General features: G+C 33.6%; 2 protein-coding genes across 2 annotated transcripts; one reads left to right on the plus strand and one right to left on the minus strand.

The window, feature by feature from the left end:
* Positions 1-558: 558 nt before the first annotated feature.
* LOC144557253 (AT-rich interactive domain-containing protein 3-like) lies at positions 559-5061 on the minus strand. Its single transcript, XM_078305799.1, has 13 exons — positions 4484-5061; positions 4244-4283; positions 4080-4132; positions 3883-3928; positions 3261-3338; positions 2744-2866; positions 2357-2408; positions 2199-2277; positions 1911-1977; positions 1767-1817; positions 1165-1257; positions 860-976; positions 559-747 (listed from the first exon to the last, which is right to left on the minus strand). The coding sequence occupies exons 1-12, from the start codon at positions 4954-4956 to the stop codon at positions 884-886; spliced, it is 1248 nt and encodes a 415-aa protein (XP_078161925.1). The 5' UTR covers positions 4957-5061; the 3' UTR covers positions 559-747; positions 860-883.
* A 2883-nt stretch (positions 5062-7944) lies between these two features.
* Positions 7945-9396, plus strand: LOC144556663 (scopoletin glucosyltransferase-like). Its single transcript, XM_078305051.1, has one exon. It carries the CDS (start codon positions 7945-7947, stop codon positions 9394-9396), a length of 1452 nt encoding a protein of 483 aa, XP_078161177.1.
* Positions 9397-15691: the final 6295 nt, after the last annotated feature.

The following is a 15691-nucleotide window of genomic DNA, read 5'->3' on the forward strand; positions in this document are numbered from 1 at the left end:
CTACTGATCATAATGAAACAGTGTCAGTATCAGTTGTTCAAACTGAGCATGAAGTCAACAAATTAGTTGGTGATAAGAACAACAATATGTTAGATGGTTTTGGTCAAGTTGGTATAGGAGGTGGAGGTGGTGGTGGTGGACCCAATGGAGGTGGCGGTGGAGGAGGCGGAGGGGGAGGTTATGGTTGGGGATGGGGTTCAAACGGAGGTGGTGGAGGTGGAGGTGGTGGTGGTGGTGGTGGTGGTGGAAGTGGTAGTGGTGGTGCTACTGGTGGCAGTGGAAGTGGCTTCAGTGGAAACATAGGCACTGGTACCAGACATGGCAAGGGAAGAGATGATACTAACAGCGGCAAAGGTGGCAGTAGCTGCATCAATGGCCACACGAAAAGATGCCGCAATAAAAATCACAGAGGCAAGGGCATTCATGGTATTGTCAAAACATGAGGGTGATTTTTAACTTTTTAGTAGTAACTTGTAAAATCCAGGGAAGATAAACAATGTAATAGTTGCTGGTATGGATGCTTTAAAATTGGTTAGAAATAACCAATAGCAGTCTGGATAAATATGATAAAATTGGCTATATAATGATATACCAAGTAGTGAAATGAAAACACATACAATAATTACTAACTAAATTGAGATAACTATAGACTATAGTACTAGTTAAAAGAAATCATAACATAAAACTGTGCCAACCAACAAAGCTATAATGTTAAAGAAGAGCCAGTAGAGAGACTAAGTCACCAACCTAAGAATAAAAAAAGAAATATAAAAGTTGAATCAATAAAAAGAAAAACTGAGTTTCAGAACTTATCAGAAATTAATAAAAGGTGTAGAAAGAAAGAAAGAAATCGCCATACTATTGTTAGATGATTTATTTGTTACTAACAGAAAGGGGCCCGCACGAATAGCTGCCCGTGAAGAGTTACAACTGCTGATGTATTATGTGCGTCAATGCAAGATGGCAGAGTTATCACCTATGGTAAAAGTGCAACAGTAAATATCACAAAAAGTGTACTATGCCTAAACCACCCTTTCTGAACTACTCTGAACTGAGGCGGTACAGCTTGCTTTAGGGGTTTACACTGCAATTTGACGGCTTTTTGAAGGTGGAAAATGAAATTTTATTCAACAAAGTGAAATATTTGGTATTAAAATATAGAACCTTTTTGAAAGGAGTGACGCCCCAAGGATTGTCAGGCTGCTCTGGTTCCCCTGATAATACCAGTCTTCCAGAAGGATCTGATTTCACTTGTACCTTCATTGCCATATAAATTAACTAATATTAGTTATGTAAATCTCAAAAACCTCAAATTACGTATTTCCCTTTTAAATTATAAAATCTCAAAAACCTCAAATTACGTACCTCTGAACAATACATGCCCAGACCACCATTTTTTACGATTGGGGTAATTTCATATATACCCCTCAAAAACCTCAAAATTACATATTTACCCTTTTAAATTTTAATAACTCTCAAATTTACCCAATTTATTATTTTTTCTATAAAAAACATTTTAAATTTATACTCTTCCCATTTTACCCTTTATTAAAATTCAATTTACGTATTTCCCTATTTTTGTCTGTGTGATAATGTTCATGCTCTAGTGGGGGCATAATACAATGGACAGGACTTGAAGCTTTTCAGCAATGGCATAAAGAGAAGTGATTTGTCAGAATACATTACACATTTGCCCCCCAAATCAAAGCAAAGGCATTGAAAAAGAAAAAAAAGTGCTTTGAACATAAAAAGGGACTAAATTTTACCTCTTCTCGCAAAAGCCCTGGAACTAAGGCATAGATTTCATAGCAGTCTTTCTACACAAGTGAGTTGAAAGACAAATGAGTATAATTAAATCAGAGGAATAGAAAAATTACTAGAAAATACAGCAAAAAAGAGGAAGTACTTACAGTTTTTTTGACATTAACTTTGACCCAATCAGCTGGTGGGCCCTCATCGACAATGCTTATACCCAATCTGTTAATCACCATTTTATTACATCAAATCAACAAATCAATTAAAACAAATGAAAGTAACGGTATGGGACTGAACTGGTACGAAGGGGTCCAAGGTTGATGCAGGAGAAATAATAAGTACTAAGACTTTTCATTACTGAAAGGGAGGATAAAAAGGTAAATTCCACTTATAAGTTTTGTACACTTTCTAGAGAGAGAGAGAGAAAGAGAGAGAAACTGAACTGGGGTTTCTCTACTTTGATAAGAGCCAGCCTGTGATCATGTTGATCAGGAGGACAAGGTTTCTTCCTTTTCAAAGAACCTAAGCAACATTTAACAGTATAAATTTAAACGAGTAAAATCTGAGCGAAAATATTGCATGCAAATTTGTAGCAAAGTACCACTGCTTTTCAGAAATTTGTCCTTCTTTGAAAGATATGGTGCACTCCTGTCCTGAAAATTAGACAAAAACAAACCCGTTAAACTTTAGGGATGGTTGGGACTTTCATTATGCAAATAAAACCAATGTTACACTGTACTTGCAAATTTATATTGCACATTTGTGAAATGCGTATCTAACACAAGAAACACCAGCTAATTTGTAATAACATTAGATAACTAAAACCAATGTTCATCTATTTTGCTGCTAAAATTTTAGTAATGTGAAGTTTTCAGATCAACAGATCCAATTGAGGAGAACAATATATGAATCTAGTTGGCCTTGACTGTGGCTTTATCAACAGATCCAATAAAAGAGAGAAATGTAAAATAAGAATTTGATAACGGACCTTAATGATAGCATCGGCAATTTCACCATTGCCGAGTACTCTCTGAGAGTGCCATCCTTCCATTGCACGAGAAGCAGCATCACGCCTTGCTCTACCAGATGCAGATCCACCTTCATTTCCAACCTATATTATAATGGTAAGATATAAATGTATGATACTGAGAAATTTAGAAAAAAAAAAATACAAATCATTTAAGAAATCACAAGAGAAATCTATTTTTGCAATGTGGGTCCAAAAGCACTGTTATTTGGACAAATGTAGCAAAGTTAAACTAAAAAGCCAACTAAGACTACTTTTTTCGACTAAAAATACATGTTATTAGTTCCAAATTTTCTTAAAAGATAAATCCATTTTAAATACGTCCACATTACAAAATTAATAAAATGCTACTGGTAGGAACCTTTTTTCTCAACTTGTTCAACAAAGTAGGGCATTTTGTTAGTTTCTCATATAGGACCAACAAAACACCTTAGAGAGAGAGAGAGAGAGAGAGAGAGAGAGAGAGAGAGAGAGAGACCGGAGGTACTGGAAGTTCTGGCATAGCAGCATGTAGCTGTCCAGTCCTTATTTTGTGCTTCTCGTACTCCAGCAGTGCCTACAAAAAAATAAAAAATAAATTAGAGCAAAACTTTCCCCTTCCTTCAATTATACCGATATAAATCTTGGTGGTGTATTACTACCAGTACCATCTTAGTCTGTTGAATGACAACCATAAGCTTCAATTCCCAAGTGGGGCCATTAGGTAAAACATTGGAATAGAGGAAAAGTGAGGAAAAATGGAATATGGAATAGTCTTCAAGTCCTCACTATTCCGGTCGTGTTCGGCTGAAGATGAAAGGCTGGAAGAGTGGAATAGTGGAAGAGTATTGGTAAATGAGCCGATTCCATCTATTCCACCATCCCAATGGAATAGAGAATTGGCTCATAGAGGAATAGAGGAAAGCCTAGTTGCAAAAGGCAAGGGTCTAACTGCAAAAGTTCATTGTCAATTCCACTTTTCTCTTTTCCAAAATTCCACTCAATTCTTTCCCCATTCTTCTTGAATAGTGGATCTATTCCAATCTATTCCTCTATTCCACTCTAGCCAAATAGGCCCCCGAAAAGTTGAAAGCAAGTAATAAGAGAAAACATTTAAATACCTTCTCATAAAATTGCCGAAAAGTCCAAGAGACAGTGGTGCATGTCCTAAAATTGCAATAGAAAAATAAAAAATAAAAACAAGATTGCATGAATTTGGCATTTGAATATATGCAAGAATACTTGAATGCTTTTACAGAAATAAAGAGAGTATTTTCTTGTTAAAAAAAGAAAAAGAAAAAGAAAATGAGTAATTTACTTTGGGGGATTAAAGGATTCTCCAACTTGACGCCAAAGCTTTTGAGATGTAACCTAAAGAAATATTTACACATTATACATTATAAATTACATACACATTATACATTATAAATTACATAAAGATTATTCTTTAGATAACTTTGTAAAAGGAAAAGTAAAGTGTACCTTTTCATAACAACCCAATCTAGTTGTTTGTCTCCACAACCTGAAAACAAGATATCATGCTAAATTTACAAAATAAAAAACTGTTCCTTTTTGCTAACTTTTTGTGTGGTTGTGAGCACCTTCTTAGTGTTTTATTTTTATTTTTGTGATGTAATTACTTGGTAGTTCTTTAATTTCATAGAATTTCACCCAAAATGAAGATAAGTAGATTAATACAAAAAATTGAAATGAAAAACTCACTTGAGCAAATTCAGACCTTCGCCATAGAATTTTGGTGGCTTAAATTCAAAGTTGTTCTCTTTATGAAAATCCTCCAATTCCTTCATAAAAGCACTTTGTTCTTCTTCCGAACCCGAATCATCTCCATCAGACCAATAATCAAAATTAAAATTACTGATTTGCCCTTCCTCTAACTCCATGTCCATTGGATTGTCTCTGTTTTCACCTTTAATTTCATTTTGCAATTGGGGTTTTTCTGCTTCTTCTTCTCCATTTTCATTACCATTTTCTGAGGGGGTTTTCTGAATAATTACTTCCTCTCCAGATTTCACTGGATTCTCCTCCTCCTCCATAAAAGCTTCTTCATTTTTGTTCTTCTCAAGCTCGATTTGAGCTTCTTCTTCCTCGGATTTTGCTTCATTTTCAGAGAAATCAGACACCTTTCTTTGATTGTCAAGATGCATCTCTTCTCCTTCAGATTGGGTTTCTCCCATTGTGAAAATGGGAAAGAAATTAGACTAAAACCTTAAACCCTAGTTCAGGGGAGAAGAAGGGAAGAAAAGAGGAGAAGCGAGTCTAGAGATAGAAAAAAAAAAGAGAAAGGAAAGGGAATTGTGGTGAATTCATATCAGATCAGGTAACAGAAATTTTGCGTTTCGATCCGGACCGTCAGATCTGTTAAGGCACGAATATTAAAGGACCATATCTAAACCCGAAATATTCAGTTACCTCTGAGAAATAAAATCGGGAGCAATACCTGACCGTGAAGAATGAGATCTAAGTCGTCAGTTTAAATCTTGCACAAATCTCAAAGTACCGAAGTGATAATGATCCGTTAGGGAGTATTCTATGCGGTAAGGTACCTTACAATACTCATTCGGGGTTTAGGGTTCACGACTGGCGCTGAATGGTTTTTGTGGGCTCGTATATAAAGCTATCATTATTGATAGCTATTGGTGTAAGTTACTGTTAGGCAATCATTTGAGTATAGATTTTAAGAGAGTAGTTTTGGCTTCATGCAGCTCAAAAACCCTGTGCAACTCTTTGTTGATTTAGTCTGTGCGCTGCATGAAGTGAAAACTATTCTGTTAAATTTTGTACCCAATTGTTCAATCTGTAAGTCAAATCAAAATTAAATGAATGATCTCATGGTCTGTGTTTAAAAAAATAAAAATAAATAAATAACAATTTTATAGAAATATAATATGAATCTGATTTGAAACGCTAATTATGTTTTGCGAGTACAAATTGGGCGGCAACATATTATTTTTCTTACTATATCGATTAAAATAGAAATGATATATTTTTTTATAATAATGCTATATAATAAAAATCATATACCCTAATTTCATATAATTATAGATAAAAAATTCTCTATAATTCAACATCAACGGAAAACCCCTGGAAAAAACCACGGTTGGATACATGCAGATGCAGGCTCGCTGAGAAAATTCTGGAAATTTTATCAATAATCTTTGATCCAAAATTCAAATCATACCCAATTTTTTGCAAGAATTCTTAATATAGACGGCCCGCTAAATAGTCCAATGGGCCCAGACCAATCAAACGGGCCAATTTGCAGATTTTGTTGAAATATTATGTAAATGGACCGCTAGATAATCTAACAGGTGTGAGTTCGTTGTATTATTTAACAGACTGGGGACTATATTTGAAATTATTATTTATTGTAAAAATGAGTGTATGTTTTGAATTGAGTTTGGACCGATAATATATAATATAGATAAAAATGTTGGAATAAAATCCGTGATTGGTGTATGAAATAAGATACGGACCATGAATTATTGGTATATGTTAATTTTTATTTTTTTTAAGCTATGGAAAAAAATTCGGTAACAACAATTTCGAATTTAACTAAAGTAAAAATACTAATAGATGAAAAATTATAAACAATAAAATTATGAAAATACTTATCGTTGTAATAAAAATTATACATACATCTCTTCATCTCTTTCACCTATCTTCTCTGGCATAACCCCATCTACGGGTAAAGATTTTAACAGAACAGTTTTAGCTTCATGCAGCGCATAAACTATAGAGTGAAAACAGCACTCCATATGGTTAGTCCGTTGCATGAAGTGGAAATTGCTCTGTTAAAATCTTTACCCCTCTCTACCTAGCTCCACGTCCCCTTCCCTTTCCACCGTCACTCTTTTCTGGGTTAAAGTAGGAGAAGATAAAACTATTCATTTTTATATAATAGCTAGACAATAAAAAAAAATGCTATAACCTCCATTTTCAACCTCGTTCTGTATCTTTTTATCTTTAGTTTTTTTTTTTTCACTCTTCTTTTAAAAATAAAAATGTTGAAATTATATTCATATTTTAAGTTGTATAATCTAACGAAATTCATATTTCTTTATATAACTATGAAGCAATCAGTGTTCTAAATAGTTAGCTAGGTATAGCTGCACTATAGTTTTTTCGGACCATAAAAGCTAAGCTATGAGATAAAAATGTGCTAAATCAGCTACGGCCGTTATAGCTGTAATAACTGGCTGCTATTACCGCTACATGCTACGTGCTATGCTACATGATTTTTTTTTTTGCTATTTACATGAGCTTCTGTACTTCTCTTCTTATTTCTAATGCTACGTGGTATGCTATGATAAGTATGTTAACCCGAACTATGTGTTTTTGTTTCTATTTGTAATTTAGTCTCTCATTATATATTGAAAAATATTCAAATATTAATTCTTCCTTGTACTTGCTCTTCGTCTAGTATTTACTTGTAAAATTATTGCCATTTATTTCATTGAAAGCTAATTTTGATTATTATAATATATAAAATGTTCAAATAGGTATATTGACTTCATTTCACATGTAAAATTAATTTTTCTTCATGTATTATAATTTGTAATACTATAAAGTATGAACAATTAAATAATGTTATCTTGTAGATTTTTTTTCTTCTTATTTCAAAGATTGAAAAAAGTAGAGACTTAGATTAGTTGTTATCCAAATTCTTCAATATTGATCATGTTGATAATTAGTTAAAATAAAAAATATAAATTTTGACAAAAAAAATGCTATGTATAGTAGTTTTCGCTATAGCTACGTTATTAGCAATAGCATTTTTTTTGTCTCCACACTATACTGCTATAATCGTTATTTAAAACCTTGGAAGCAATACATAAAAGAGATGGCACACTGATTGAAATTTTCAGCTCTAAAACAATCAGTATGACATTATAATTTGCAGCAAATAAAAATTTGCTAGTGTGACTATCTTTTAATTTAGATTAAAACAGTACGAACCTTAAGGGGTTACAAAGGAATGCCATCAATAAAAGTATATATATATATTTTTTCTTTCCAAAATGGTGGCATAGGCATTAATCAGTGTATCTTTCAATTGCTTGCTTTATTTAAACAAGCCATTCATCAAAGAAAATACAACACTAAGCATTTCCCCATTTCTCTGTAATCATCTAATTTCAACAAGTTGCTTCCTCATACAAGCCATGACAATCAATACCAACAATTCCAACAAAAAATGTCGCGTGTTCTTGATCCCTCATTTGGCGAGAGGTCACCTCATCCCGATGACAGATTTCGCAAAGCTCCTTGCAGCGGCCCATCCCGACATGGAGCCCACCATGGTTGTAACACCGGGTAACGTTTCAATCATCGACCCATCACTCGGCCAATCACCGGGCTTTAATGGAGTGCAAATTGTCACCTATCCCTTCCCATTTGCGAGCACAAAGACCTGTGTTGAGACTATGGGAGTCGGTTCAAAGGAGGAGAGAACAATGCTGATCAATCAACCAACATTGTTGATTCAACCAGCTCTGGAAGAGCTTATCATTAAATACAAACCTGATGTTGTGGTGTCAGATGCTATGTTTTACTGGGCTCCTAGTGTTGCTGCTCAATTTGGAATCCCTTGCATTCTTTTTGTTAGTGGTGGCACCTTCCCTCTTGTTGTTTTTAAGCGTATTTATGATATGCAACCTAGTATGAGCGTCGATGCCGATCAAATAACAGTGTCAGATCTCCTAGGACCAAAAATAGTGATGCCGGTACCTGAGTTACCAAATTACCGCATTGGGCATAATGAGGCGTGTGACAAAGTTTTGGATAGCCTGTTTGGATCTTGGCCCGATGTTTACGGCATTGTGTTCAACACATTTCGTGCGCTTGAAAAGGAGCACTGCAAGGAGTTTGAAAGGGTTCAAAGGAAAAGAGCCTATTTTATAGGTCCAGTCTCCTTATGCAACACTAGCAATGTAGATGGAGTTATCCATCGTGGAGGAAAGGGAGATGTCGGTTGCTTGAAGTGGCTTGATGGCAAGGAGGATGGATCGGTTGTTTATGTAAGCTTCGGTAGCGAGTGCTACTTCAAATCTGAACAACTTCATGAATTAGCTATTGGCCATGGTTTAGAACATTCTAGAAGAAATTTTCTTTGGGTTGTTAGAGGAGATAACATGGAGGAATGGATGCCTGATGGTTGGGAGGATAGGATAGCTGGAAGGGGATTTGTGGTGAAAAGATGGCCCCCTCAAGTGACAATCCTTTCGCATTCGGCAATCGGAGCTTTCATGACTCACTGTGGATGGAATTCAGTTCTAGAAGGTCTCTCTGTAGGCGTGCCAATGTTAACTTGGCCCTTTGCATCTGAGGAATTTATCAATGAAAAACTATTGGTGGAAGTGATAGGTTGTGCCGCTAAGGTGTGGGATGGAGGAAAGAGAAGCACTAGAGAGGAAGAGCATGAACTCGTACCGAGAAGTGCGATAGCTCATGCTGTGTTTAAATTCTTGGAGCCTGGAGGTGAATATGTGGCAATGCATTCTAAAGCAAAGAATGTTGGGGTCTTGGCACTGGCTGCCATGCAAGAGGGTGGGAGTTCTCATGGTGACATCAAGAATCTGGTTAATGATCTGTTTGGATTAATTGGAAGAAAGTGATGAAGACTAGCAACTTAATTAGATCAATTTGCATTAGAAAATTAATAAATCTGTGTGATTTTGAGATGATTTTTTGAGTAGTAGGGTGCACTATCGCTCTACAATATCTCTCCCTTGCATAGTTGCATTATTCAAATTATTACATGTTTTCTTCATTTTGTATTTTTGAGCAGTACGGTGCAATTATCGTTCTCCTCTCTCTCTCACTGAAATTATTACTTGTTTTGTTTATTTTGGATTTTATAAAATGGGATTCTGATATATATATATATCTCATCGCATTTGAACCTGAATGAGCCTTTAAGGTGGAGATTGAAGAACTTTATTATTTGAACATGCAATTTTTGGTCGCTTGATCGAATGATTGGATCGAGCCAGGTTTGACATTTTTTTTCAGAATTCTTTCAACAACTGTACTAATGAGCTGTCGTTGTCAGTCTAAGTCAATTTAAATCAATTTGTGCATGCAAAATGAATACGACTGTCTGGCAGAAATATTAATTAGTTAAACAAAGTTTGAGCGAGGTGTTGGATCTTAATCCAACATTGATCATATATGTAATATAATTATGAATTGTTTCCTGTTATATATGATTGTCACAATTAAAGTGATATAATATGGAATTAAGATATTAGATAATCTATGTATTCAATAGGATGTGGTTCATAAATGTGTAGAATAATTTAGGCAAAGATCAAATCAGTCGATACCGATACGTATCGTCTGATTCTGAGATTTGCAATTAAGAAAACTGCTATTTTGATCCTGAGTGCGGACGTACTCAGTACTTAGCCAATTTTTAAGGAACTTCAGGACAACACAGGAAAAAATCCGAACCTAGTGCGGACGCACTCAGGACTTAGGCAATTTTCTGAAGTTTAGTGCAGAAAAGTCCGAGCCCAGTGTGGACGCACTCAGGACTTGGAAAAAATTTGGGGCTAAGAGAAAAGCAGTTATTTGGACGCGTCTCAACCCAGTGCGGCCCAGTGCACCCGCACTCGCGCTGCCAGATGTGTAAACCTATATAAGGATGAGTCCCCAAGGCACAAGATAACCAATTCAACTCAGAATTCTAAAAGAGGTTATTATTATATAGAATTTTGAGAGCCTTCTCCCTTCTTCCACCATTAAAGAATTAAGAAGAGAAATCCATTAGAAATTTGGAGATGATTTCTCAAGGGGGAATCTTGTTGCTTTTGAAGACTTAATCCATGATTCAACCAAAAAGGCGTGAGAAAAATCTTAGCATCAAGAGTCTTGTATCGCGCTCATGGAGACGGTTGTTGCTCCACCATAGGATTTGATATTCCATGGCAAACGACATGGAATCAGGTATTGTATTCCGCACTAAAGATTATGTTTTGAGTCTCTTTGGCATAGAACGGTCCTTAGGTTAAGATGGAATGTAAGTGTTTGATTCCTAAATGAGATGTAAGTGTTTGATCTCTAGATAAGGCGTAATTGTTTGACCTTTATGATTCCCAACACGAGGCTGTATATAATACTATGCATAGTGTAGATGGGTCTGTAATATGGATTGATATATCCACTTTTAAGGTACAAAGAATTTTTCGGAACCAATCCACATGATTTCCATATTAAAATGTACATGTAAACTAAATTTTATATTTTAAAAAAATATTATTTTTTTAGATGGGTAGAAACTCACTAATTGTCCAAAATTTTAAATCAAATAATTTTCCATATATATCTAAACAAGTAGTACACGGTTGCACTATAGTACCGTAGACGTACTAGACAAGTTCTATTACAATAATATTGGTGGAATGACCAACATATCTATGGTTTAGACTATAACTGTCTCCCTTTATGCGCTATTAAATAAAGCTTACAACACCAAAGCAAATTTGTATATATGTAGATTACGTCATATAGTAAGGAGAAAGTATTAACAAGTAGATAATACGAAGATAGTATTAAAAAATTTAAGAAATCAAATATGAATGATGAAATCATGAGTGGAGCAAAAAAAAAAATACAACCAAAATCTCTGTGTTAAATTATTGAAATAATATTTTACATCCCCTTAAATTTAAATAATCAAGCACCAGTCTTCATACATGGTTTAATAGATCCTTCAAAATAAAACCAGCATTATCCAAACATGTAAGCAATAAAGTCCATGCTATGCAAATACCAAATATAATGAAAATAACAGATATGAAATATAAATATGTTATACTAGAAATGATAAAAGATAAATGATCCCGAAAGCACGACAAATTGCATCCTCAAAATGCCCCATGACTGATTGGATGTCTCCTCTGCACTATCACTTTGATTAGGCTCATCCTTCTCCTTAATCCAACGACTCCCATCCTCGGGGAAGTTCTCAAGCTCAAGACATTCCACATATTCTACGTACTTCAAATTCTTAAATGAGCTCCTCAGCTCACCCCTTTTGGTTTTCAAATACTTCAAGAACTTGAGACGCAATATCTCCACTTCCCACCTTTCATCGTTTGTAATTTTTGTAAGCTTTCCGCCTCTAATATATAATCTCTTCAACTTTTTTAGCTCTGCAGGATTCAACAATTTTGTTGCCTCAGTTTCTGGATAACATCTTATATCCAACTTTTCCAGATTCTTTGGTAAAGAGTTGATCAATCAGTTTCTTATTATTGTCCTTATTTCCTCCCCATATAATGGTCAATACCAAAAGGATGTCCAGAGGTTTTAAGCCACTGGAATCTTCAAGAACTGAATTTCCAGTAGCAATTCTAATGCTGAGTTTCCAAAGCTTACTCAATTTTGAAAGATCACCTAGCTGGCATGACTGGTTTTTGTTTCCCACGCTGCCCACCACAAAACCCTTTAATACCTCCAAATTAGCACTTAACCATTTTGGCATATAATCTAATATGTAGCACTCTAATATATCTAAAACCATCAACTTCTTGAACCAGCTTCCTTGGGGTAATGCCGAATTTATTAATTTTGGTTTGAAATATGGACCTTGGTTTCTGCGGTAATTTGTCCAAATTATGACAAGCCTTGAGGTCTAGTATTTTCAATAATCTAGCTTCCCAATTGATTCATGAATCTCTTCTATCCAAGAAATGCCTCGCAGGCTAATTAATTAAGTCATGGCTTAATTAGGCATCTATGTTATGGCCCAATTTTACTCTCTGAGCATTAAACAGCTGTCCTATTGACTTAGGCATCTATGTTGTGGCCCATTAGCCCAATAACGACCCAGCCCAGTCCAAACTTCTCTTTAATTAAGGACAATACAGTATGCTCATTAGCCCAATAGCGAATAATAATAATTGTCCGATTCATATATACATAACCTGGGTGCTGTCTTTGTGGTATAAGAAAAATATTTTATAATAAATTTTTAGTTTTCAATTCTACCTAAATCTTTTCATTTGTTTTCTTTTCTTAACTGTACTTTAAAACAATGACAATCTCAAAGACATGCTATCCCAATAAATAAGTAACCATATAAATTCAATGCTATTGCTAGGATCAAAGATAATTACTTATTCTTTTCGTTTTGTGCTACCTTTTTCTTTTGATTGTCTTTTCTCTTTTGTAAATTTGAAGATTTAATTTTTCAAACGAGGTGGATCGAGCATAATGGCAACACAAGGACATTATGAAATCCTTTTGCTTTTGCTTTCTTTTCTTTTATTCTTTATTTCATCTTTCCTCTTTGATTTGTTATGGTGTCGAGTTAGTTTACATACGTACTTGTGTAGTTGGTTGCTATAAAGTCAGGACTGGTACCACTGGTACCAGTACTTGTCTAACAATGTATGATTTCGTTTTATGAAATTGGTGGAGTACTCCACTTTTATCAAAAAAAAAAAAAAATCTTTCCTCTTTGATGATATGGAAATTCATTGCTGCGACTAGCTAGCCATTTGTTATTTTCTACAATCATAGTTTTCTTTAATTTTCTGGGCTTAAAAAAATATTTTACTTGAATAATTCTTGTAGCAAAAAATTCTTGTATATGTAGGATTTCTGAAAATAGCATGTAAAATTACGATTGAGTGGTATGGAGGGGTAATAAGCTGTCTTTTTTATCATTAACAACCCCAACAAATTAAATAGAGAAAACGATATATACTAACATATCAAATTATTGTACAGTGCTGGCGCACCCTTGTTAATCAAATAATATCATACAAAATGGCTACGGCTTTTGTGATAGATGGACTCAATTACGGTGTTTCTGACTCCTATATATGCTGCAATTTCATTCCATTTGTAGCCTTAAAACATTTGTTAAAATTTTCTTTTTGTTTTTTTTCATAATGTATTGTTAATTTTGTACTAAGGATGACAAAATCAATTGACTAATTCATTTCTACTAAGGATAAAGTAATGTGTATTGTTGGAGAAAGAAAAAGAGAGATCAGAATGTGGATTGTTGGAGAATGTGGTTTGGCAACTAATTTTCTTTCATGACTTATATTCCTTTCGTTTCAGGTGTACCTCTAATTTTCCTTTTAATTTTCTTTTCTCTTTTGTAAGTTTGAAGATTTAATTGTTCGAAAAAGGTGGAGCATAATGGCAAGACAAGGAAATGGTGAAATACTTGTGCTTTTCGTAATGTGAGCACCATGTGTTTTATTCTTTACTTAATTTTTTCTCTTTGATGATACGGAAATTCATTGCTTTACTTCATTTCGTAGTATATATATTTCATATTGAGAGCAAAATAAGTCTAAAATTAGATATACTTCTAGGTTTTATTGATATCTTTTTGTGATGAATAAGTTTTGAAACGCAAAAATACAATTAATATATATCAAATTTTGTATATAAGATTTCATATTTTTATTGGTTGCAATAAATCATTTGAATAGGATAGAGAAAATATTTAAGGTGTCTTTAAACCTCACTATACATATCAAGTTGGATTTAAATTATTTTCTAATATTCATCTCATCTATACAAGAAGAATGAGTCGAACATCAACTTTTTGAGATCATGAGCATAGTTTATTTGTAATGATTTTATTTTTACACCAGATCACTATACAAAATTTTTGCAAAATAAATAATTGAATTGAAAAAATTATTGTAGATATGATGTGCGATTTCTAAAAATAGTTAGTAAAAGTTAGACATGTAGGAATTCTTAGATATTAAATGTATGCACAATTGCTTTAATAATTAAGAAATACAAACTATTTAACACAAGCAAAAACTGTTACCAGTTTCATTTTAATGTGTAGATTATTCAAAAATTTTAAAAAATTGTGAGCCTTTTGCTGGTCCTATATTTAAACTTCATAAACATTATTAAATTAGATCAAACTATTTTATATTGTAAATATATAATTCTTTATTTTTTTTAGGTTACAGATTCTGTTGGTTTTGATTCAACGATCAATTTCAACATATGAAGGCATGCACAAAATATTATCTAAGATATGTGTATTCTGCAAGTTCAACATATTATGAAATTTACTTGACTTAATTAAGATTATTTTATAGAAATTATACTGTATTAGTTTAATTAGACATATTGTTTTATAGATATTTCAACACTTATACTGTATTAGTTTAATTTAAACAAATATAATAAATTATGTCATATAGGATAGAGTAATTTGATTGAATGATTCTATAAAATAATTTATGCTTTGTTAACTAAAATGCTTTAAGCACTACTTCCCACATTTTTTATTCTCATTTTCTTCCGGGATGCTTTCAAAGTACTAAAAAAAAAAAAAAAAATCCACTTTTGAAACATTAATTATTGAGATAACAAATTATAATTTTTCTTAGGAAAACACTTCGAAGGTTTAATTTTTCTTTTTGATTGAGAAAACAGGCCTACTCGGAGGCCTCTAGTTCCTGTGCAGGTCATATATAATGAACCATTTCATTGGGGGTTATAAAATAATGATAAATGTATATTAAATTACTAAAAGTACTAGAAAGCAAGCAAAAAATTATATAGTGAAAGAACCACATTTTCCAAATACTAGTTAAGTAAAATATTAGTTATGAATTTAGGAAGACTTTAAATTTCTCAGATTTCCTTGTGCAATTCGTGGCTCACTGTTAGACCTAATTTATTTCAGGAAAGATTTTTCAATAATGCAAGGGCTCTGTTGAAAAGTAGCATTTTTATTTTCTTATGCATGAAGGTTCAAGGTTATGTATGCACAATAATTAGAAGACAGCTGGTCAAGGTCGTATCTTCCAGCTCAGCGTGACGGGGCCACACTAATGATCAATATAAATACAAATGTTAAAGTTCGTTTTGTTCAAGTTCAACCAAAACTCTTCCATTTACCAAAAAATATTA

The sequence above is a fragment of the Carex rostrata genome, chromosome 7 (genome assembly GCF_964058835.1).
Source record: "Carex rostrata chromosome 7, lpCarRost1.2, whole genome shotgun sequence".
Classification (NCBI taxonomy): Eukaryota; Viridiplantae; Streptophyta; class Magnoliopsida; order Poales; family Cyperaceae; genus Carex; species Carex rostrata.